Source organism: Coturnix japonica, chromosome 1 (assembly GCF_054131305.1).
Source record: "Coturnix japonica strain WE chromosome 1, WE-NBRP24, whole genome shotgun sequence".
Lineage (NCBI taxonomy): Eukaryota > Metazoa > Chordata > Aves > Galliformes > Phasianidae > Coturnix > Coturnix japonica.
The window spans coordinates 119,692,658-119,717,002 of record NC_140663.1 but is presented as its reverse complement, the minus strand read 5'-3'; the positions used below and the strand labels follow the sequence as shown (position 1 = coordinate 119,717,002).

The 24,345-nt window shown below is 35.4% G+C and overlaps 1 protein-coding gene across 1 annotated transcript in view; it reads right to left on the bottom strand.

Annotated features, from left to right (window-relative positions):
• The window catches only part of OCA2 (OCA2 melanosomal transmembrane protein), a 166,653-nt gene that overhangs the window by 9,152 nt on the left and 133,156 nt on the right, over nucleotides 1-24,345 (bottom strand). Inside the window, exon 23 of the mRNA XM_015851083.3 lies at nucleotides 20,199-20,292. Coding sequence (XP_015706569.2) covers nucleotides 20,199-20,292 — 94 coding nt within the window. The remainder of the gene's footprint in view (nucleotides 1-20,198; nucleotides 20,293-24,345) is intronic.

Genomic DNA, 24,345 nt, shown 5'->3' with positions numbered 1-24,345 from the left:
AATCCTTGTTCTATGTCTACCTGTTACTCAGCAAGTCAAACTTCCTTTGTACAAAGGAGTAGACAAACTCTGCAGATATATCCCCTCAAACTATAAAAAATATATATCAACAGCTTTTGTGAGATGGAAGAGGATATTTAAGAAAAAGACAAGATAGAAAATGCATAGTTTAGAGGGGCAGATAAGTATCACTAGTGGGATGCTTTAACATGATACAGCTACATGCACTCCAGTCTACTTCCTTTATTTATTTGTTCCATTTTCTTTTAGGCAGCTGGTAGAATCAAATGCTTTGTGTACACATGATTCTGAACCACCCCTAAGTCCCACTACAGAATCATGTTACTATCAAGATCATTGTTTCAGATATTTTTAGGACATTTTCTTTTTGGTTCATTTATCCAGATTTGGAGTTTTCTGCCAATAGACTTTTGAATTTCCTGCATTAGAAACAAATGCTATCATAACATATTTTTATGCACTTCAGCCATACCATTATTGAACAAAATCTGAAGTAAAAGCTTGGCATTAATATCCTTAAATATCCTTGAAAATTCTATTCTTTAAATTGTTTTCCTACTGCTACGTAAGCTATTTACACAGATGACACTTAGTTCTGAATCTCTATCCTTTTTTTGTCTAGCATTCAGTACCAGCAAGTGGAAAGAAGACAGTAACATACACACACACACACACAAAAAAAAAAAAAAAAAAAAGGAAAAATAATTACATTCTATTTTGTAGCACATTACAAGAGAAAAGGGGAAAAAAATCACAAAAACCAAAGAAAACAAACAAATCAGAATTCTCAGAATTCTCAGAATTCTTTCCAAATATTCTTAGTATGATTTCTTTTCTTGACTAGATTCTTCAAAGCACATAGAATCAAATGACTGTACAGCAACAACAACAAATTACTAAAAAGCTATAAAATCTTATCTTAGTCACTATGAGTTTAAAATTAATACTATTTAACTACTGCCATTTTAGCCTATCTAACTGATATATATGAGCGTAAAGCTTCAGTGTTTCTATTTAAGTAACCTCTTCCACTGAAGCTGAACAACTGCAAGTGTTGACCAGGAAGTTATTCTTCACGCAATATACAAATCTAATGTTGTTTAGATTAATGTGTGCCTTGTTCAATGCCCCTGACTGTGGCATCGTAATAATTTTAGGTTACCAAAAATGACTACTAAGTTAAAGTAACAGAAAATCAAAAAATGTAGTTAATACAACCACATCTTTTATGTAAGAAACAATGGCTTCCACAAGAAAATAAAGCTGCATTTACTATTTTAAGAATAATAAATATACGATACAACTACTTTGAGTAGTACTTGTTTAAGGTGCATTATAGTGAAGATAATGCAAATATTACATCTTTCTTTCTTCTGATCATCTTGCTATACACAAGAGGACACTGATCTCCTATTTAGTAACAGAGGGAAGCCCATCTTCTTATTTCTATTAAAATATACGGTTATCTGAATAAATGAAATATATGATATGAAATATCTCATATGATCCTGATGTAATTCTGAATTTCTGTATGATGATTTTGGCAAGCAAACATGAAACAAGGATAAAGCAAATTTAAGCTGAAGTGAATTAACATAATCTCTCTCAAGAAGGTATATAAAATAGCCAGAGCTTATAGGCAAATATAGTCAGTTTATAGGCAAATATAATTAACCTACAAACTGCCAGTGTCCTCTGGATTTCCAAGTTTTTGTGTCCCTTTCCACCACTTAAGTGACCTTTGTGTTTGGAACTCATATAAATCATTTTGTAAAGCAATGTTTTAAGATACAAGATTTCTCTGAGCAAATATTTTCAATACAGCACTTCTTTATTAATTCTGTTGATGACCAAAGTACTCTATTTATGTACATAGTCACTTCATAATTTTTATATTCTCTAAATAAGTCTCTTGTTCAGTAATGATACTGTATAATCAAATTTAGCATATTATAATTAACTGTACTCTTGGCACTTGATGTAATAACTATGTGAAGCTGCAAAAACTAGTGACTCTTTGGATAACAAAGAACTATTTATACCAGCACACATGACACGTGAGAATTCAGATACACCTTGCTCAGTACCAAAAACTATACACAAATTTTATGGAATAAAACCAAGAAATTGTCTCAAGACAGTTTGGCTTTACATCCCTCTGAATCAAATGACAAAATATATTAAAATGAGCAGTTATTTCAATAATAGTCTTCTTACAATCAACTCCATATTAGGTTGAACTTGCTTCCTTCTCCAACTCCCCTTTTCCACTAATTCACTTATCCTTAGTTTAAGACAGTTTGGCAGAACATGATTCTTTTTCACCCTGCTGTTTATGAGCTCAAACCCCAATCCTGGGCACACCGCTCATACTCTGCTCATTCCTGGAGACAACATTGGCCTTACACCAATCCACAAAACTCTTAGTCTTACAGAAGTCAGAAAAGCCAAGAGTGGCAATAATCAGCCAGAAACACCCAAGAGGATTTGGAGATTTGCTTCTCCAGGTAGGGAAATTCAGAATGAGGTAAGAAAGGAGATTTTTGATTTTCAGTCCAGTCTCAAATCCATGCACAGTGCTCTCATTTTAGGTCATAGTAGGATGACTGATCAGCTACTTGTTCCTTTAAAATCCACACAAACAATCAATTTATGCTTAATTCTAATGAACTATAAGCAGATGAACAAAACACTCTAACCAAACCATCTTACTCCTATTACTACAACATCTGTTCCTTCATATAGAAGTTCTTGGCTGCGGTCCCTCCTCATTAATCATTCCTCTCTGCATCTTGCTGAATATGAGTGCTGCCTCTGCTTTTCATTACCCAATATGCTTGTTTTGTCTATTGATCCTATCTTTAAACTACACACCCTTTCATGCCCTTACCACAGATATCCTTGAAAAGCTAATCAGTGGTAAAAAGACATGCACTGTGGGACACATTCGTACAATCTGAGCTACCGATCTTTCTAGATCACTTCTTGTTTGCCTTTCATTATGTTTTTATATTAGGATGAAATTAATTAGCCTCCAAAACTTATTTCTCTCTACTGAATCTTATGAGAGCCAGGAACAATTAGTTGAAATAAAGACCTCAACACTGTAGAATGGAAGAGTGAGGTGAGATCAGTCTCACCCTTACTGACAAGCAAGTCTGTGAACACTGGGAAATAATAAAGCCTAATTTTCTATCAGTTTGTGTCTTTGATTGACTTTCTGTCTAAGAAGTGGAAAGCTCCAAGTGAAGCTTTCCTCTGTAACTTAAAATGTTGTTGTTCTGCATGTTTTTTTTCAGTGTGTAAACTGTGGGCTCAGACTGAACTTTCCCTTAGTGGAATGCTAATAAAGTTTATTTACCTCTTCCGAGCCACCAGCTTTGATGACATTTCAGGGATGTTAATTACAGTTTAGAAATTAAGCCCCCTTTCCCCACAGTCCTCTCCCCTCTCAAATCTGTTAGAAGTTGATAAGCACATTCAGAAGTTACTAGGTGAGAGACGCACAGAAACATTCACAGCAGTATGGTTACACAGGAAAGAATATGAAAAGTTAGGGTTTGATGAAAAGAAAGGAACAAAAGGCTTTTCAAATTCTTTCATTATTATCTTTTTTTTTATGAGACATACTTGTAACAAGTAGCTAACCAATCATGAGACATGCCAAATGGTTTCTATGATACAAATCAAGAATGGTTAGAGAATCTACCTTCAGATGTGAATATATTACATAGTTCTAGCCTCCAACTTACAAGAATGCTTACAGACACAGGAACATAATGGTGAAGAGAAAGAATCATGAAGTCAGCATGAATTAGAAGGCATTTTTACTTGAAATTTCAAGCAATCCCTAAGGATTAAGTTAAACTTTAAGTCTAAAATAGTTGTTAAGCTATAAAATAAAGAAAAATTATCACAAATCAGTTGCAAATTTCAAAGCAGTTGACACTCCCATAAAATACAGCTAATAATTTAATAATATAAAAGTGAAGTTTCACTTACCAGAATTTTGTAAAGTAACTGTATGAATTAATAAACAACCTCTAATGAAATCCAGATACAAGGAGCATTTTAGCCAGTGTACTACTGAGTCATATACCTGTTGAACATGAAAATATTGCCAGAGTAGGGGATAGTTTATCATTATTACTCGAGGGGACAGTACTTCTTCATGCAGTTTGAATTCAGAAGTCACACATTCTAAACACTGAACACTACTCAGAAATCCCACAAATCCCAAACATAATATTCCAGCAGTGTATCTCATCTATGAAAAGTCTAAGTACTCTTTCAAGGAAGAATAATATCTGCCAAACAAACAAACAAACAAAAATGTTTTTCTATGCCTTGGTTGAAATCATTAAAATAAGAAAAACTGTACTTTTAGTTTTTTCTCCAAATGCAACTACATCATTAGTTTGCACCAAACATAGCATGCCTTGGTAGCTGAAATAAATTGCACCAGTGTCACTGAAGTAATTTATTTAATGATAAGCTTCAGCATGTATTTAGTGTTTCAAATTCTTCTGTGCATTGACACACTAATTGCTAGTACTTCAGAATATACACTGACTAAATACACTTTGTGTCCAAAGAATACATTCACTAGATTTTCTGTATAATATTCAAAACATGATAATCTTAGAAATCATTTAAGTGAGGAGAAGTTGTACAATGCCAGAAAACAAAATTCAGTGTAAATATACGAAGAGACTGCAGATTTTTAAAAAGTATAAAACTTTTTCTTGATATTCATGGACATGCATCTTTGGTAGGGAAAGGAAATTTACCCTGTAAGCCAAAAAGCCTTGCAAGGGCAGTGTGGATGATAAGTATAACTTGCTTCCTATTTCCCTGTGTAAAGAGCATAAATTTTATGCATTATTCACAGCATTTGGTGGTGTCAGCTCTACATTCTAATGCAAATCATGCAGCCCTCCTTTATGCTAGTATATATAAGTGTTTCTAAAAATAAGATTTTCCTCAGCTAAGCTATAATTGTAAACTACTAGAGTCAAATACAGATTTAATTTCAGGCATCAGCTTGACCCTCAACTGTTTCCTTTTTCCCTCCCATCAGAGACATAAACTTTGCAAATACTTCACATAACTAAAGCTTTTCCTTCCACTGCCAAGAAAACAGTGGAATGTTTTCTCATCAAAGCACATTCTACCAGCTTATTATGAGAAGCCAGAAACAATGTTTCTTGCTTGTTTTCTCATTTCTTCTTCTTGACTTGGTTGCCTGTACTATTCCAGGTTTGGATGTTGATGAGAGCTTCATCCAGCTCTCCTCTCATCTCACTTCTTATGTGCTTTAAAGGGTCCTTCATAGTACTGTCTCTTGCTAAGATGCTGTCCTTGATTCTCTTTTTCCTCTTTCATTGCCTTTCATCTCTGATGAATTTCGCCAGACTACATACAACTCAGCAGCATTTCTTGTGCTAAAAATTCATTGATCTCAATCCTTGTAATTTTTTTCAAATTAGTTTAGTGCAATCCTCTGCCAGGGAGTTATTGATCTCCAGTGAGGAGTTTACTCTCAATAGTAGCCCAGCAGAGTCCTCATTTTTTCCCTGTGAATCTTCTCCTTCATTTCCTTTCTTCATAACACTCTAGTTGTACACTTTACCTTCACCTACGACTTTGGTTTGGATTCCCATCTCTCTTCTCACATCCAACCTACACCTAAAACTCTGTATAGGTAACTATTTGCATAACTAAAATGCTCACCTAGGGCTCTCTCAAATCAGTTTCTCCATGTCCTTTCCTCTGGCCTCAAAAAATATGAATGAATAGAAAAAAACAGTTCAATGATTTCTAGATCCGCTTTATATATTCCCAATAGTTTTCTTTTGCATAAAGCAGAAGCTCTTTTAATTTTAATAGACTATCAAGGCCTTCTCCTCCTCATTAATTATCTGTTTATTAACAGCAAAATGTTCCCAGCTATATCCTGGTGTCAGTCCTTATCACCATCTATCATATTTTTTATTTATTACTCCTGCAGTCCTCCCCAGCACTGGTAGGAATTCTCTACAATTTGCTGCAAGATTACCTTACTAGCATGCCTTATTCCATTTTGCCCTGACACAATACCATTACTTACCTATAGTAAGTAGTTTTTTCCAAGATAAGATAGGTAAGTCTTAGAATCTAGGGAACTGAAGCTCCCTTACATTAATTTATATAATCGCACCTTCTTTTGGAATGCATTTATGCCCAAATTACAATAAACAAAAATAGAATGAGGAAAAAAAACAGAAAAGATAGTACCAGCAACCAAGAGGTACAAGAATAACCAAGTTATTTCTGTCACAAAGCTAGACAAATGTCTAGATAGTAATTTAATGTTTCCTAATCAGACTTGTAAACATCTGTCAGTAAGGCTCAGCACTACCTGGCAGAAGACAATTTCTTGCATTACATTTTTTGTATTGCCTCCTGGGTCATGTCACATTTCTGAAACCTCTCATAAACTGTACATGTAGTCCAAAAGGGTCTTCAATGACAGCACACCATCTAAACATTTCTGAAGTGCAGACTGACAGACTGGTTTTGCTGGTGTTTGGCTCCATGGTAGTTTATGCTGGATATACACTAGCTAAGACATGTTCCATAACCTAAAATGATGCAAATAATTCATTTGGCAGGAAAACAGAGCTTTGCTGGTTTTCCACATTTTACAATAGTTGCCATTAAAGGCAGCTTTATTTATTTATTTATTTATTCATTTGCTTGTGATATTAAGGCAGCTTGCTTTTGTGGTATGTCATCATAGTAGCAGTAAAAATCTCAACATGGAAAGGGCTAAGTTGCAAATACAGATACCACTAGTAGTTAATTGCCAGCAGCATGATATCCAGCACATTCTGCTTTTCAAGTGCTTCTGTAGCTGGACTGTGAATACACTCCTCCAGATGATTAGTGTCCTGAACATCTGCATTTCACTGATTAAATCACCTGTACTATTTAGCAGTGTGGAATTCAGCTCTTGATTTAGCCACCTAAACTCAGGTGCCTCAGTGCTGCAGTCTGTGTGGGTGATGGATGAGTTCTTGCTACAATCTGTAGAGACCCAGACAACACAGCAACTGGAAATTTTGGAAGTATCTATCTGATCTTGCTTTAAGACATGTATTTAGTAAGATGAGGAACTTTTTACTGATATCCAAAAAACAGGAGAGAGAGATGCTCCCCGCTTCCAGTTGTTTAAATAGGCTGACAAAGCGAAACTAGAAGGTATTTAATGTCTGTGGTTTTCTATGGGAAAATCATGCCTTCCTTCTACTATAAGTTTGCATGAAGATGTATAAGACTCTCTTTGTAAAAAGTTACCTGCTATAGTGTTGAAATCAAAAGGTAAAACAGATCACCCTATTTTATCCCACTTTCACCATATTCAAATGTGCCTGATATTTCCTAAGTTTTATTTGCAAAGCAGCAATTATCCTAAGAGTAATAAATAACATGGTCACATGCTGTACATCAAGCATCTTATCAGACCAAAATTATTTGTAAATTCCAAAATTTCATAATTTTCTATTAATTTCCCAAAAGGGAGTCATCCAGCACCTACAAACACAACATGCATGTTCTGTAGTCAAGCTTATAGAAGGGCTCTAATATTATTAGAAACTGTAAGACCCAGAATTTCTCAAAAACCTAAGTTCTATAACTTCTATACCTCCTGATTTTCTGATATATATAATCACTGGGCACTTAAACGCAAAAGAATCAAAGACTGCCCAGATGATTTCCACTTGACTGCTACATATTCATACTGCTACATATTCATACAAAGTATCAGGTTCTTGGCCAATCCAAATAGACATGCACATGTTAGGAAAGCTTTTAAAATCAGACAGTGAATGGTAAACTAGTTCTAATCTTAATCACTTCGTCATCACTCTTCCTTGATCAAATGTTCAGGAATAACTTAAACAAAACTTTCTTTATATAAACTCTGATCCATGCTAATAAAAGTATGCTTTACAGCATACATTAATTACTTGGTAGAAAAATAGTTCTATTTCTTGCTAATGAATTTTAAATATGTCCAAAAGACTTGTTTTTAGTAGATAAAATGCTTTGAGAAATGAGTTTATAAGCTGAAGAAGAAAAAAAAAAAATCAAGGATGGTTTGTCTATAAATACATTAACACCTCCATTAGATTCCCTAAGAGTACATCCTCCTTCAACTCTGGTGAAGTAAACAAAGGTTATTATTAGACTTTCAAGGAACAATATATGATTTCATACCAGACTATCATTTTTGTAACAGCACCCAGATAGCAAAACATACGTTGTGGATACCAGCAGGGAACCTTTTCAACTGCATCCACTAAATTAATATATATGTATTAAACAAGAATGGGCTGCATACATGTGCATTATAAATTATAGATGCTAAATCACTAATTCAATATTTATTAAGTTGGCATTAGCAACTGCAACAGTGATATAGAAGGAAACAAACAGATAAGAAAAGATCAGAAATTTCATTGTTCTTGTACTAAAATTAGGAAGCTATTCAAGGAGGTCACAGAAATAAATGTTACTGAATGAATCACTAAATTTTTATGCAAAAGCCACCAAGCAAAATATTTCAATCACGTAGCTAGAGCATCATGTAGGCAACAAAAATTAATAAAACTCCACATCATTTCCAATGTATGTTATTGCCCCTCTTCCAGCAAAGTACATTAAAAAAAAAAAAAAAAAAAAAAAAAAAGTACCACCGATAACTTTCTGATTTTACTAGAATCACAGAATAGTTTGGGTTGGAAAGGATCTTGAAGATTATCTAGTTCCAGTCCCTTGCTATGGGTAATTACAACTCCCACTAACCAAGTTTGCTCAAAATCTCAACCAACCCTAGCTTGAATAGTACTAAGGATGAAGCATCTACAACCTCTCTGGGTAACCTGTTCCACTGCCTTATCACCCTCATAGTGAAGAAATTCTTTCTTATATCTTACCTTCTAGTTTAAAGCTAGCACCTCTTGTCTTTTTGCTACATGACATCTCAGGCTTTCTTGTGGTCCCCTTTATGTACTGGAAAGCCACTATAAGGTCTCCCTGGAGCTTTGTCTTCTCCAGGATGAGCAATCCAAATTGTCTCATAGGAGAGGTGCTCTAGACCTCCAGACACTCTCATTATTTACCTCTAGACTCTCTTCAACAGCTCCATAGCTTTCTTATGTTGGAGACCCCAGAGCTGAATGCAATACTTCAAGTGGGGTCTCACATCAGTGGAGCAGAGTGGGATAACCACGTCCATCAATTTACCAGACATGCTTCTTCTCATGTACCCAGGATATGGTTGGATTTTTGGGCTGCAAATGCACATTGCTGGTTCACAATGAGCTTCTCCTCAGGGCTGCTTTCAATTCATTCTCTTCCCAGACTGTATTTGTGCTTGGTATGACCCCATTCCTGATGCAAGACCTTGCCCTTGGAAAACCTACTTGAACTCAAACAGGCTCCCATTGGCTCACCTTTCAAACCCATCAAGATCTCTCTGAATGGCACTCCTTTCCTTCAACCTGTCAACAAGACCACACAGCTCATCTCATCAGAAAACTTTCTGAGGGGCAACTAAATCCCTCTGTGTCACCAACAAAGATGTTAAGTAGCACTGGTCCCAGTACTGATGACTAAAGTACACTGCTTATCACTGTTCTCCAGCTGGACACCGAACCATTGACCACAACTCTTTGAATGCAACTATCCAGTCAATTCTGTATTTACTGAGTGGTCCATTCTTCAAATCCATGTCTCTCCAGTTCAGAAAAAAAGGATGTTGTTCCATCTGTAAACTTGATATGCTACTGGGCAGCCATGGCAACAGGAACTGTTTCTAATTTTGTGCATTGTATGAATTTGAATGACAAAAAGTCATACAGTTTATATGATTAAGCTCATGAGGACATAAGAAAAGGTTAGTTTCAGATTTACTTTTGACTTTCAGTGGAGCTTGTGTTGAATATACCCACCCTTAATTTCAGATTATTCCGATTTGTTATTTAGTCAATGTTTTCATAGTTCTTAAGGTCACATAGAAATATTTCTAATTAACCTGGGTTTGATAAAAGAAGTGTTCCTTGCAGTCAAAATCTAGAAAGTCTGTTGTGATCCTGAACTATATGTAACAAGTCTAGCCAATGGGAAAAGTACAGAAATACCATATATTTATGACATAAAGGCCTTGGGCAATAACCAGATGGTATTTCATTTATTATTCTTGCATGAGGAAGTTTTTTGTAATGTTAATGTTAAATGATGATGCAATTAATTAAACTTTTAATAGTTTTGCTATTGGAATGCACATCTGTATGTTTATAAAGACAGAATGTGTTCCCCGATGGACAAACATCATGCTTTCTTAAATTGTCATTTATGACAAGTATCAGCAAAGCAAATACAAAGCAATGAGAATACTTTCAAAGCACTCTTTCATTTTCAACAAGAACTTACGTGTGTTAACAAATATTTCAGCCACTGTCAATGAAATTGACACATAATTTATATATAAATAGTCGCAATTAATGCTGGGATTTCCAAAACTTATGCTCATTACAGGGATTTAGCTCATTTTTCAAAAATACCCCAAGATGGTATTCATCTAAGGAAGAATAATAGATCACTTACTTAGGAACTTAACAAGGAATGTAGGAAGCCAGAAAAACAACATTTAAAAAAGAAAGCGTGAAAGATGTAAGATTATGAGTCCAATGAAAGAAAATGTATACTAGGGCATTTGTTTTTCTACACACTGAAAAGATAAATGGCTGATTTTGCATTTCTTGTGCAGCAAAAATTCTTATTAACCACTATAATATTCAGATCCCCAACATATACATAAACAGACTCAAATATTGTACAGATAATATCAACAGTGCATGATTGTTACAGAAGTTATTCTCATAAATTGGATAAATGCAAAATAAATAAAAATATAGCATATGACAACAGAAGCATAAACATAGAGCACTGCTCTGAAAGCAGTGCTTCCCATTTCATTATGTTGGCCTATGGCATCAGAGATGGATGGCATAGTATGGCAAGAGGGGCTGAACCTTCCCACCAACACTCCATAACATTTTGTTACCACATGACAGACGGCAGCAGTGGGGCATAGAAGTGCAGATAGAGAAAAGGTGTGCCGTTGAATTCCTCTACACAGAAAAATGGCACCCGCTGATATTCATCAACACTTGCTGAATGTTAATGGAGAACAATCTGTGGATGTGAGTGCAATGAGACTGAGTGACCCATTTCAACAGTAGCAACATCAGGTCACTTCCCATGTTGCAGATTTTTACAAAGCATGGAATGCAGGCTCTTGTTCATCACTGGTGAAAATGCATAGCTAACAGTGGTCTATGTTGAGAAATAGTGTTTTGTTTCTAAGTATTGACTCTATTAAATGGTGTTACTGTGCTGTCTGCATCTGTTATAGTTTCTATTACTTAAGGGCAATTCACTCAAAACTTCCACTGGGATGAGAGCTTTCAAACATATTGTATGACCAACTGGCTAAGAACTGAATGCTGTTAGCTAAATATAGTTCAGAAGCTGGAAAAACAAAAACAAGACAGTCTTATTCTATTTTTACCTTCAAATTACTCTGAATGAATGATACCCACTTGCTGCATGCATTATTTTTTATGCATGATGAAATACAACTATTGTGACTAGCACCCATATTCAGTCATCAAGAAGATTAGGATGCTCAGGGAAAGCCACTCAAGATTTTTCCTAGGATAAAATTCAAAATATTATCCATGTGCTTCATTAGTAAGACAGTTTGGCCACTTAAGCTGAATTCATATCACATGAAAATAACAATATGATCATTGCAAGGAAAGTCTACCTGGAAAAAAAAAAAAAAAAAAAAAAAAAAAAGCAATACAAGGGGAGGAGAGCTGCCCTGTCCTGTTGAACCCCACATCCTATGCTGACCTAAGCTTGTGCAGGGAGAACACCTTCACTTGCGTCCTCAAGGCCTTTCCCCTGTCAACAGCCTCAGAAAGCAGGTGTTTGGCTAAAGAATAAGATTATCACTTAAACTCCCCTCCATTTATTTAGCTAGATGAATTACAAATTTGAACCCTTCTCACCCAATTCCCGCTGAAAAGTCCTGACCATTTATTCTGATAGTTGTTCAGAAGCTTGTGAAGTATTTGGTCCTTATCTCTTGTCTAAGTTCCCACTGTAGACAGTGGAAAATCTAGTCAATACAATAAGCAGTGTTTAGAACAATCATGTTTAATGCAGAGTGATACAAGTTATAGATTAGGCTTCACTGAGTCTACTGTGAGAGAGTCAAACCACTAGCCTAAACAAAGGCATGAAGTACTGCTAGAGACATGAAGATGATTGTCCCATTCAGTTTGCATCTGCCACTTACAAACAGTGCCCCCCTGGCAGCCCCACAGAAACGGGTTAGATACAGGGCTAGATAAATATTTTTTAGGCAAGTGAATCAAGGTTTACATCCCCTCTAAAAGATCCAGTTGGAGCTTAGGAAGTTAGTTTACATCACACCAGGTACTATAATTGAAGGTGAACCCCCCTCCTCATTTTCACTGTTGTATTTAGATTTGAGATATTTTTTATATATGAAGATAGCCAAAATATTAATTGTTAAGATAGTACATTCACTCACTTTTTGTTGTATACTTCTCTGGGATAAAACTAATCCAGAAAATTTAGAGTTTGCATTGGTCACTAATATCTGAAGATTGCTTTAGAATGGTTTGAAATCTACATTATTTTAAATTTTTTGTGATCATAATTTACTGCTTTTTCAATAGAATAATGAATTAAAATTTTGAAATATCAACTTTTCACTAGCTATATCATATTAATGTACTGTTAATTGCTCTCTGTTAATATGCTTTTCATAGGCATACACACATTCCAGCATAATTTCCACTAAAAATTGTCAAAGCTAATTAATAGTTTGAACACTTAGGTCTCATGAATCTGAAAGCAGTTAGAGTTAGGTGTCATGTATCAATATTTCTTTGTACATGTGCTATATTGGAGTTTTTACCTAAGAGCTGTTAATAAATTAACTGTACCTATGGCTCATCAAAGGTACAATTTGTAATACTAATCTTTAGGCTAATATGTATATGGCTACTTTTAGTTAGCTAAGAGAATGGAACTTAATGTAATTATTCACTTCTGAGGTAAGGGTTGACCAAAAATGTTATGAACCACATTAAATTTTTTTTCAAATAATATTATATGAAATCATATAGGTTCATACTCGTCGATGCTCAGCTTTAGAATTGTGTCTTAATGCTAAATGTACATCACGTAGAATTATACTGCAAAGCTGCCATAGCCCCAGGGGTATTCAGCAACCATCCCTGTATTCCGCCCCCACCATTCTCCTACCCAAGATCCTCTTCACCCAGCTCACGGTCTAGGACCCAGTTTCAGCGCTCTCTGGGGTTCTCCAACCAACTATTCTTAATGTGAGAAAACCACGCTCTACCTCAGACAGAGGTGTACTTTAATAAATGACAGAATTTTCAATAGCCACCTGCAGTAAAATCAACCAGTCAATCAATAAATAATATTTCGTTATACTACAGAAGTTCAGAAATAAGATGCTTCTCTGAAAATATTTCTCATATTTCAACTGCATTAAAAATAAACATACCAAACCTGAAATTCTACTCTACCTGCAATAGTAATTACAACAACCACCGATTTATCATGCTTTTGTTAATTAGTTCATTAATGGTTGTAGATTTTATTTTTTAATAGAGTTATACTTACAGTCTCAAAGCTTACAGAATAGCTGACCATTTATTTTGGATTTGTCTCTATCTAATAGTCATAGAATTAATATTTTTATGGCATTTCATTCTGCACATAGGAAAGTGGCAATTATTTTTAACCTCTAAACTCAGAGAAGGCACATCATCTGCCACTGAACTTTTGAGTTTGACATCAGTTAAAGTTCTCCCATTAAAAAGAAGTTATTAGAGCAATACAGAGTAATACACAATCAATCTGTCAAAAACAATATCCCTGTGAAACCTTTGAAGAAAAAAAAACCTTTCTGTGCCTAAAAGGCACAGTTTTTTGGTGGCAGATTTTAACTGTAAAACTAAAGCTCAGGGATCCCAAAATCCCTCCTTCCTTCCCATGACAGATATGAGTAATTTTTTTCTTTAATAACAATACATTTAAGTAATAAAATGTGACAGACTATGTATTGTGCAGGAATACTGCTATGATTCACACAGTATTACCTACTAGGCCAAATAATCAATGTAGCAGTAGTGGCAAATCTAAAAATTAGGCAAGCCTGGCTGCTTTTATTCTCACAGGTTTTATATTTTATATATATATATATGTGTGTGTGTGTGTGTGTGTGTGTGTGTGTGTGTGTGTGTGTATAAAAAAGTTCTCTTCTTCTATGCTGCCTGCAAGTTGATGGAAATGATGCATAGGAATATCACAATCAATTACTTAACCCAAAGGCTTCAGAATTTAACTAACAGAGACCACAGATTTCAATGAGCTCTCACTGAAGCAGCAAAAGCAAAGGACAGCATAAGTCACAAGCCTGTATTGGGTTCTTTGCCCAGTCACTGTAAATAGCCCTTACTGTAAGTAGCCTTCACTGATATATACAAGAAATACGACAATTTTTTTTTATATTTTTATATTTTCCATATTTCAAAGAAAGCTTCTAATGTTTTCCATATGCATACAAAGAAAACAAGATAAAGATGATCAAATGTGATGTAATAAACCTTAAATACATGGATTCTTTTTAAAAAAGAAGCCTTACTAATTGAAAGTTGCAAAATATTAGAAGTTGCACAAATTGAAATTGTGCATTAACATGTTTGTTTAGAGGGGCTGGCTCAAGTGTGGCATCTGTATTTAAGAGAATTCTGTTATAATGTCAAATATCAGCATTTATCCCATTACCCATTTAACTCATTACTCTTCCTTAATGAAATGGGATTGAGCTAACCTGTGTGCCTTTATCATTAATCTTTCTTCAGCAATTCAATGAACATTGGTTGGTTACTTTGAGCATCATGAAATCCCATTTCCTGGAGTTGCATAGCTGGTCAGAAATCCCACTGGTGAATTGTGTACAGGTGTTTGAATATCATATTGCTTGGCTGAAGTCTTCACAATCAAAATCTACACTTAAGGTAACGGAGCTGGTTTTAATCTGATTGGAATCAGTCTTGAAAAAGCAAGTGTTTGGCATAGAGTGGTGTTAATAACAGTGAAAAGGGGAAAATGACACTAAATGAATTGGAATGCACAAAACTAATGCTACCTAACACATAATTGAGTAAAGACATTTGTATGATTCTACAGAGCCCAATGGTTTCTTTAAAAATACTATTTTTAATAATTTGTGTAAATAGGTTACACAAGGAGTAGCGAAGAACATCAAATTTGCGCTCCCGTGTTCACGAATGATAGTTCTCATAAGCACCCTTTCACAGTCTCTATGTGTGAATGCTCTCAAGCAGGGATAAATGAGATATCCTACGGTAAATATTTTTGCTGTGAATATCTCCCAACACAAATCCTGTGATGAAAACAAATTTGTTAGGAAACTATTATCAGAAACCAGTATCTTCTGACACTTTCAAATTATTGCTACTCCCAGTGTAGACAGAGAATAGTAATTCAGCTCCTCAGATACCATACAAAGAGAGAGCAAGGACAGAAGAATGAATAACCTGAAAATATGCACAACGTTTTCAGGATCATGTCCAGCTAACCTTAGCATTATAATCTAAAATAGGCCCCCCAGGCTCATGCCTCCTTCCTCTGGGCAAACTGATTTCCTCATGTATCAAATAATCTCTCTGATATACTCATTGCATTACGTAGTTATCCAATCCATTTTTCCTTTGCCTATATATTCTACACCATAATCTATTCACAGTCAGACAAAATTTGCTTTAAATAAAATTAAAGCATTTCACATCACCTCAACACTTTTATTTCCTGCCATATAGCTTGAGCATTTATCTGTTTTGGTTTCTTAAATCACGTTATGTATCACAGGCACACAGTGGTGATCGGTATGTATTGCAGTAAGATGAGGAAACATGACATATCGTGTTTGAAATACTATGTAAATGTATAAATTACATTTATATAAATGCATTTCTTAAAGAGAATATTAAAAATCAAGCTGGTAAATTTATCAGCATGTAAAGACATATATAAAGGTCCCTCAGCAATAAGAACTTCTTATGTAATGAAGTTAGAAACAACGTTTCATTAGTAACAGAAATAATTCTATGGGTCGTTTTCAAATTCCATTTGGGTAGATTGGCCTAGTGTAATGCTATATGAAAAACTCAGAGATCATCATCATCATCATCATAGTCATCATAATCTCGTGAGGGTTGGAAGGGACCTTAGAGATCATTGAGTCCAACCCCCCGGGATTCGAGCCTCCTGTGTAGCAGAGCAGCACTTCTAACACTTGCGCCACAGCGGGGATTCGAACCCAGGGCCTCCGGTGTTGCAACGCGGCATTCCTACCACTTGCGCCACCGGGGCACACTATATATCAGTAAAAATTAAAAGCTAACATGAAACATAGCATCTTGATTAGAAGACACATCTTCAGTGTTTTTCCTGTTCCGTTATGTCTGAAGAAGATGAAAATTTCTCTCTACTGTATTCTTAATACACACAAAATCCGAATGTTAACCTCTGAAAAACTGTCCATGCTGACCTGATCTAACTATTCCTTAAGACAAATAATACCATTCTACATCTGGTGCTTTCCTTTATGTTAAATTGATATTTATTTTTTTTAATGATTGTGCATTTCTTTGATAACAAAACTAAAAATCACAATATGCATATTAATTTTCTTTGCCTTCTGCTTACTGTTTGTGCTGACACTGAACAACTAATAACAAATTTCACGTTTTCTACAGGATCAAGACTGCCATATAAAATTGATTCTCAATGCACATCACTCATTTGTTTGCTATGACATCTACTCCTGTCCTAGCAGATGACCACCCTCTATCACCTCTTCCAAACCTCACTGTTATTTTTATTTTTACACTCAATATTTTCCTTTGTGCTGATCTTCTAATTCACTTAATAGATCATATATCACATCATTCCCCTTTTATTTCTGCCTACTGATGACATAATGGCTAGAAACTCAATGTGGATTAAAAAAAGAACTGAAGGAGTCAGAGCAGAGGGAGAAGAGATATACCCACACACTGTAATGGGAAGTAACATGAAAGCTGAATGAATCTGCAGTTTAACAGTGAATAGTAAATTCATCAAGAATTTGAAATGGCAAAGATGAACAATAACAACAATAAAAAGCGAATAGTTCTGTAGTTCATATTTGTCTTATCTTTGCAATACAGGAAAACAGAATAAGAAGACTCTGTCTGAAGAACTGTGTTCAGACCTACCATCGAAATTACTAAAATGATAAGGAAAATTTCAAGAACAAATAAGAATTTTCAAGAGAAAAGATTAAAGAGCATGAATATAGTTTTATGAAGCACTTTCCAAGGTGGAAGAGAAGAGTAATTTAGGTGAACTGATAGAAGTACAACAGAGGGACCTGAACATGGGGTGTGAAATCTGGGTGAAAAAAAAAAAAAAGGAAGAAATGCAAGAAATAATCACTTTATGCTTTGAGGATGCCTTCATGAACAAAAGGAGGATCAAAATCCTCAAGGGATAAATGTAAAATGTCTTAGTGCCAGGACAAGCCTCCAAACAGACTGAATTGGGACACATTTGACAAAGAATTTCCTAAGGCAAATTTTGAAGAAAAACATGAACTACCTGCTCAGTGACTGAGAAGCCAGCAAAAGTGAGGTTTTACTTTCTTTTTGCTAATTCCACTACTACCTACTTGTGACCACTCTGTATTCAGTTCTCACTTCCTTCCTCACAATCATAGAATCACCAAAGTTAGAAAAGACCTATAAATCATATAGTCTAACTGTCTACCTATCACTGATATTTTCCACTAATCCATATCCCTCAGGACAACATTGAAACATTTCTTGAGCACCTCTAGGGACAGTGAGTCTACCACATCTCTGGGCAGCCATTTCAGTGCCTGACCACTTTATTGGAGAAGTACTTCCTAATGTCCAAACTGAACCTCCTTTGGAGCAACTTGAGGCAATTCCCTCTAGTCCTATTGCTAGTTACATGCAAGAAGTGGCCCACATCCACCTCACCACAACCTCCTTTCAGGTAGTTGTAGAGGGCGATAAGGTCCCTTCTGACCCTCCTCTTCTCCAGACTGAACAATCCCAGTTCCCCCAGCTGCTCCTCATTAGACTTGTGCTCCAGACCCCAAACCAGCTTAGTTGCATTTCTCTGGACATGCTTCAGAGCCTCAATGTCTTTCCCATAGTGAGGGGCCCAAAACTGAACATAGTACTTCAGGTGCAATCCCACCAGCGCTGAGTAGACGAGGACAATCACCTCCCTACTCCTGCTGGCAGCACTGTTTCTGATACAAGCCAGGATGCCATTGGCCTTCTTGGCCACCGGGTCACACCGTTCATGTTCAGCCAAGCATCAACCAGCGTCCTCAGGTCCATTTCCTCTACACATTCTTCCAGCCACTCTGCCCCAAGCCTGCAGCATTGCCTGGGGTTGTTGTGGCTAAAATGAAGGACCCAGTAGTTGGTCTTGTTGAACTTCATTCCATTGGCCTCAGCCCAACTACCCAGCCTGTCCAGATCCTTTTGTAGGGAATGACTACAGCCTTTCCCAGTAACTATTTCCACTGAAAATACGCATGGAGAAGGTGATTTCAGAACATCTGTGAATCATCATCAGTCTTCCCAAAGAGTAAATTCCAGTGAATGCTACTGAAAGGACTGGTTAGACTTTAAACATCCTTGTTTCTGCTTAGGTACTCAATCAGTGTCATAGAAGCCTTAAGAATATTTCTCTACAAAATCAACACTAAAGGCATATTGTTAATACTAAAAACAAGTTAAATCCTAAAATGACAAGTTAAATATCTGTGAAATATGAGCAGAACAGCCCCGGACAAGACCATTATTGCTATTATCATAATCTTTTGCTGCTTATAAATCCAAGTCTGTTATTTATCAGTTTGTACTATGTAAGAATGTAATGCAATCTCAAAGGTCCTAAAAACTGAGTATTTGATTTGATGGGTATTCTGTCTTTCTGAAATATATTACCAGAAGTCTATGGGAAGAGAGTTAAAGAATGCTCTAAGCATAATGTTATCACTGGCTCTTTTCCAGACGCTCCCATATGATTAATCATGTTAGTCAAAAAGGTTTGAAGGCTTTTAGATAAACAATAAAAAGGAAAGCTAATGAAAAAGATAAACTAAAATAAAGAAAACTGTAAAGTAAAAACAGAAAAGTGGTGAACTGACCAGCATGTTTTAACCTACATATGCAGAAAATGGAAGGAAAGCCTGTTCCAGCTAAATCGACTACATGTCAACTTTCAGCATGTTAATATTTAATGCTCTGTTTACTACTTTTATTTAAAACTTCTCAAGTACAGCTTCAAAAACTGGAGATGCTTGGAAAAATATTAGATCATTGTAAACATTGTCACTTCACCTTTAGAAACTTTTGATTCATTTTAATGACTAATAATTTAGTATCCTTAATTTTTTAAAAACAATTATTAATGAATAACTAGGTCATCATTAATTTACTCTGTCACATCAGTTAACGTAGGGAATTGTGGAGCGAGGTCAGAACTGGGGTACCTCAGACTGAACTCGGGTATCTCCCCTTCTCCTGATGATGGAATGTCCATGGAAAAAGTACCAATAAGAAACTAAGTTCCAACAGTGTTTAATCGAAAATCATCACTTACTGCCACTAGAGTGGTGAAAATAAGACTGAGGGTGATCAAAGCAGGGATTTCTGAGATTTAGTTTTTCCTGGGGTTTCTACCACGTGTAATCGCTACATCTTTATATATTTTATCCATATTACATGAAAACTGTGATCAGACCTCTGCTCACATTTCAGTGGCCAAAAACATATTAGAAAAACAGGTTTATTTTACAGAGTTTTCCCACTGATTTTCTCACTGGAGGCTCAATTTTTTGCAGAATGAAAATAAAAGACAAATTTTAAAAAAGTTTAAAATTTTACCTGAAGAATTCCATGAAAGAGAAGCCATAGCCATGCTGTTCAGCAATTCCTGCACAAACAACGTTTGCAGATGCTCCAATCAATGTTCCATTGCCTGCCATTCAGGAGACAGATAGTGGTTTAAGGATACGCTCTGTTTCTTACACTTATTCTGCTTACTCTGTACAAAAGTCCCTAGATGTACTATCTGGAAAAGAAAAATCAATTTCTGTTGAATAGACTTGATAAAGAAACATACAGACAACATCTCTACATCCTAGAAAAAGCTTCAGACTTGTGCCATTCTCAGATTCTACATAAAACAGGAAAATAGGGAAGGAAGATAACACCAATCTAACAGTTGTCAAAGAGACACCGGGGACTTAGATTCAGATAAACCTGATGATTTTTTGTTGTTGTTGTTTTACATATGAAAAGATTCAATCAGATGAGCTGAAAACAAAAGATGAGATAATGCAGGAAAGAAAACAGAATTTTGCAACAATATCTTCAGCAGGCATTTGGGGATTTTATGCAAAATGGAAGCCTTCTTTCCCCACATAATAGTGACACTTACAAATGAGTCTTATATATACATAATTAGTTGCTGGATGGATTTTGCATAGCTTTTTCTTTTCTTATGAGTAAAAAACTGGAGACTGGAGGACACACACCTATCTATAAAGTTCATTTGTCAAACATCAGTAGTCCTTTATAACATAGAAGGAAATCACTTTTCTCACTGAACTTCAACAAATTACATTATATAGGCTTTCTTATGAGATATACATGCAAAAGGAAAATAATATCATTTTTACAAAGTTTATCTGTTTTCTTGAAAGAAATACCTCTTCTTTTTTCTTCTAAGCCTTTTCCAGTAACTTTTCCAGTAATTTTCTAATTTCGGTTTTCTCTAAACTTTCAACAAAGTTACAACATAAAGTCAGGTAGATATTCAAAGGCTCAGAGAGACTGACTCATTTTCTGTAGTTTTCCCATGTGTCATACCTTAGACTTAAGAAAAGTTGTACACCTCACTTCCACAAATCAGATGTCTTCATCAAATAATTCTGTTCTAAATCATGAATTGGGAAGTAACAATGACTCCTATATTCTATTATTTCATTAAAATTAAGAACAACAAAAGAGGCAACTATCTGAAAGAATGCTTTTCTTTTTTACTGTAGCAAGTCACCCCTTTTGTTATACATCTATACGTAAACTGTCCTTTATTCTAAGCACAAGTCCTCATTTGTGTCATTGGCCTGCAGTTACTCTTCTAATTCTGGCCCTGTTAAACATTACTGCTCAGTGAAGATTCTTCTAATTTGAGAAGAAAAAAAAAATGCTCAGAAGGTAATTAACGCTACAGTTAATTGTTTTGACCTAGTAAATGTTTCAGGTCAATCCAAAGAATCCATCAAATTAAGGCAAAAATAAGATTCCCCAAAGCATTCACACATGGTACACATTCATTTCCTGTAGATAAGGAAAATATCCTTCCACATCCCCAGCTCCAAACAGATGTTTTGTTTCTATAATTGTCTTTTTTTTTTTTTTTTCCCTATTCCTATTTTTTCTTCTCTACCAGGAACAATGTAGGTGAAGAGCTTCCTATTTGCTGATTCAAGGTTTTAGCTTTGCAAAGAAACTGAGTGCAATGGTCCTTTCAATCTCTAAGGAGCTCTCCTGACATTAGCGGAACTGCTCATCAGTAGAAGACTATAACCCTACAGATCATAAAAGCATTGTGGAGCACTCTTGTATGACACTAGGAACTACTTGTTAGCTAATTTTCATGTTACACATGTCCATCAAGTGTGGTGATAAGAAATGATCTACCTTCCTAGTAGGCCAGAAACCTTTAAAAAACAGCGCCTAGAGTGGTACTAGTCATAAGCAACAATGCATCTTATTTACTTTGTCCTGTCTGAATCAAAGTGTATTTTAGTTAATTTATAATTCGCTCAGAGATATGGAATAAAACTTACTCAGAATTCTTGTTAGGTCCTTACATAACAAAGGTAAGACACAAAGCAGGTGACTTAATACATAACCAGAGCAAATTAATACAGCTGAAGTTATTAGAAGAATAAAACAGGAACACTTCAAGAATTTTCAGTTCCAATACTAATTATTAGCCTACATTCTCCCAGCATTTCATAAGAGTCTGCTCTACATGTAGCAAAATCAGACATCACCGTCAGAAGAGTATTACTATAGACAAGGAATATAGCTCTGGCTTCAAATTAAAGGAGCAGGACTGAAATTATACTTTTCCCATGGCTGTGACTGGAGACAGCCAAGATCTCCAAACACACACTCTTACATACTGTACATGTGCTAGCGTTGTACATTCAGATAAGGAGGTATTATGGAAAGAGCTTCGGCATCAGCACTGTATTGATTTCCCTGAGTATAATTCACTTGAGGAGAAATCATTGCTTTAAGGTTCTCTGAAAGAAGTAGTATTTCTTTTTCATTTGTTCAGACTGTGTGTGAAGTTTAATTAGGTACTGGCTACTTATGCTTCAAAGAACTGAACTGAATTTAACAACCAAGACAAACTTTTGTTTCTCCTCCAGGAACATCTGTTTCAATGATAGGCATTTAACTCAGCAGTGAAACAGTGACACTGTGTCCTCTGAATCACAGAAAAGTCAAAAGTAGATAGATGTAAGTGGGATCCTATGTACATGAAATTCATTCAAATTGACACAAATGAAGAGCAGGCATTTTCTAGGATTTCACAGAACTTTTACTTCATCATCATATCATCAGCAGCCTTAAGAATAATTAACTTTAAAACACACAGTAAAGTCTCTTACTTGCTTATTTGTATGCTCAAGCTATAATTGCACACCAGTGAACTGTATCGAAGAACACCAGTTTTGATGACTCCTACTGTAACTCATCCTTTATCACAACACATGTATTTACTGAGAATTTAGATTCCTTACAATTAATTAAATGCAATATTTCTAATGTCAATAGCAGGTGATATGTTTAAGATAAGCCATACATGGTACCTTTCATATCTATTCTGCCTTTTTTTCTTGGTACACTACAGGCATTATTTTCAATGTTAATCATGTTTAACAATTCATAACTATGAAATCAAGAGAATCTTCTTAATGCAAAAGAAGAAAAGAAACACGTTTGATGTGTGATCTCAGAAGTATTCAGACATGTCTTTAAAGTGAGGATGCTATCTATGCAACAGAGAGTAAAATGGCAGATCCTTATGGATTGTGCTCATTTTTCCATGTATCTGCACTAGCTTTGCACAGTCACTGTAGAAACATAGTAGAAGGTCTTCTACTATTTCTGCCCAGAAGCAGTGATATAAAATTTTCTTTTCTCACAGGAAATTACACTGAATATCTTAAAGAAATGCAAAATTAACTTCAAGTGTAAGAAAGTATTCAACAGTTTTAATTAAAAATAAATTCATTGAGAAATATACAAAAGCAAAGCCCACATATAAAAATGTGATCTTCTGTATTCATCCAACTTACAGATACATCAGAAAGCTCTTGAGAAGGTTACATAAGTCTGATTTGATACCTGCTGTATCCACAAGCCCTGCTTCTTCCAGACTTCTTCCATCTGTAGCTATTTCTTCTCCCCTCAGTATTCAATTATTGCACTCTACCACATCACTACTTTTGAGACTGATAAAACAAAAACCCCAAAACAGCATACCAAACCTCATGCACCTCCCTGAGCTCAGCCAGATTTTACCTTAGCAGAGTTCATCTACATGATTATATTCTTCAACTCACTGGAAATCGCTGTTGGGAGAATTTAATATTCTTTTCAAAAATCGGGGCTGGGAAGCTGGGAAAGTGTCATAACAAGAAAAGGGAGACAGTTTATATCAATAATGTTTCATCATACTTTAAACCTTTTTCTCATTGTGTTGCTTGGCAGCAACAAATCTGTTACATCTAAGTACCACTGGTTCTTAGAAGCATCTTTGGTATTGCTCTCTCAAGAGCAAACCTAACCCATTTGTCAGCAGCATTTGTAATAAGTTTGCCCGGAGAAACACTTTAAAGTATCTAGCAGGATTAGTGTTTATTACTCAAAGGACTGCAAAATCCAAGGGAAGGTATTATCACTGACAAAGCTATTTTGCCTGGCATGGCAAAAAATAAAAAATAAA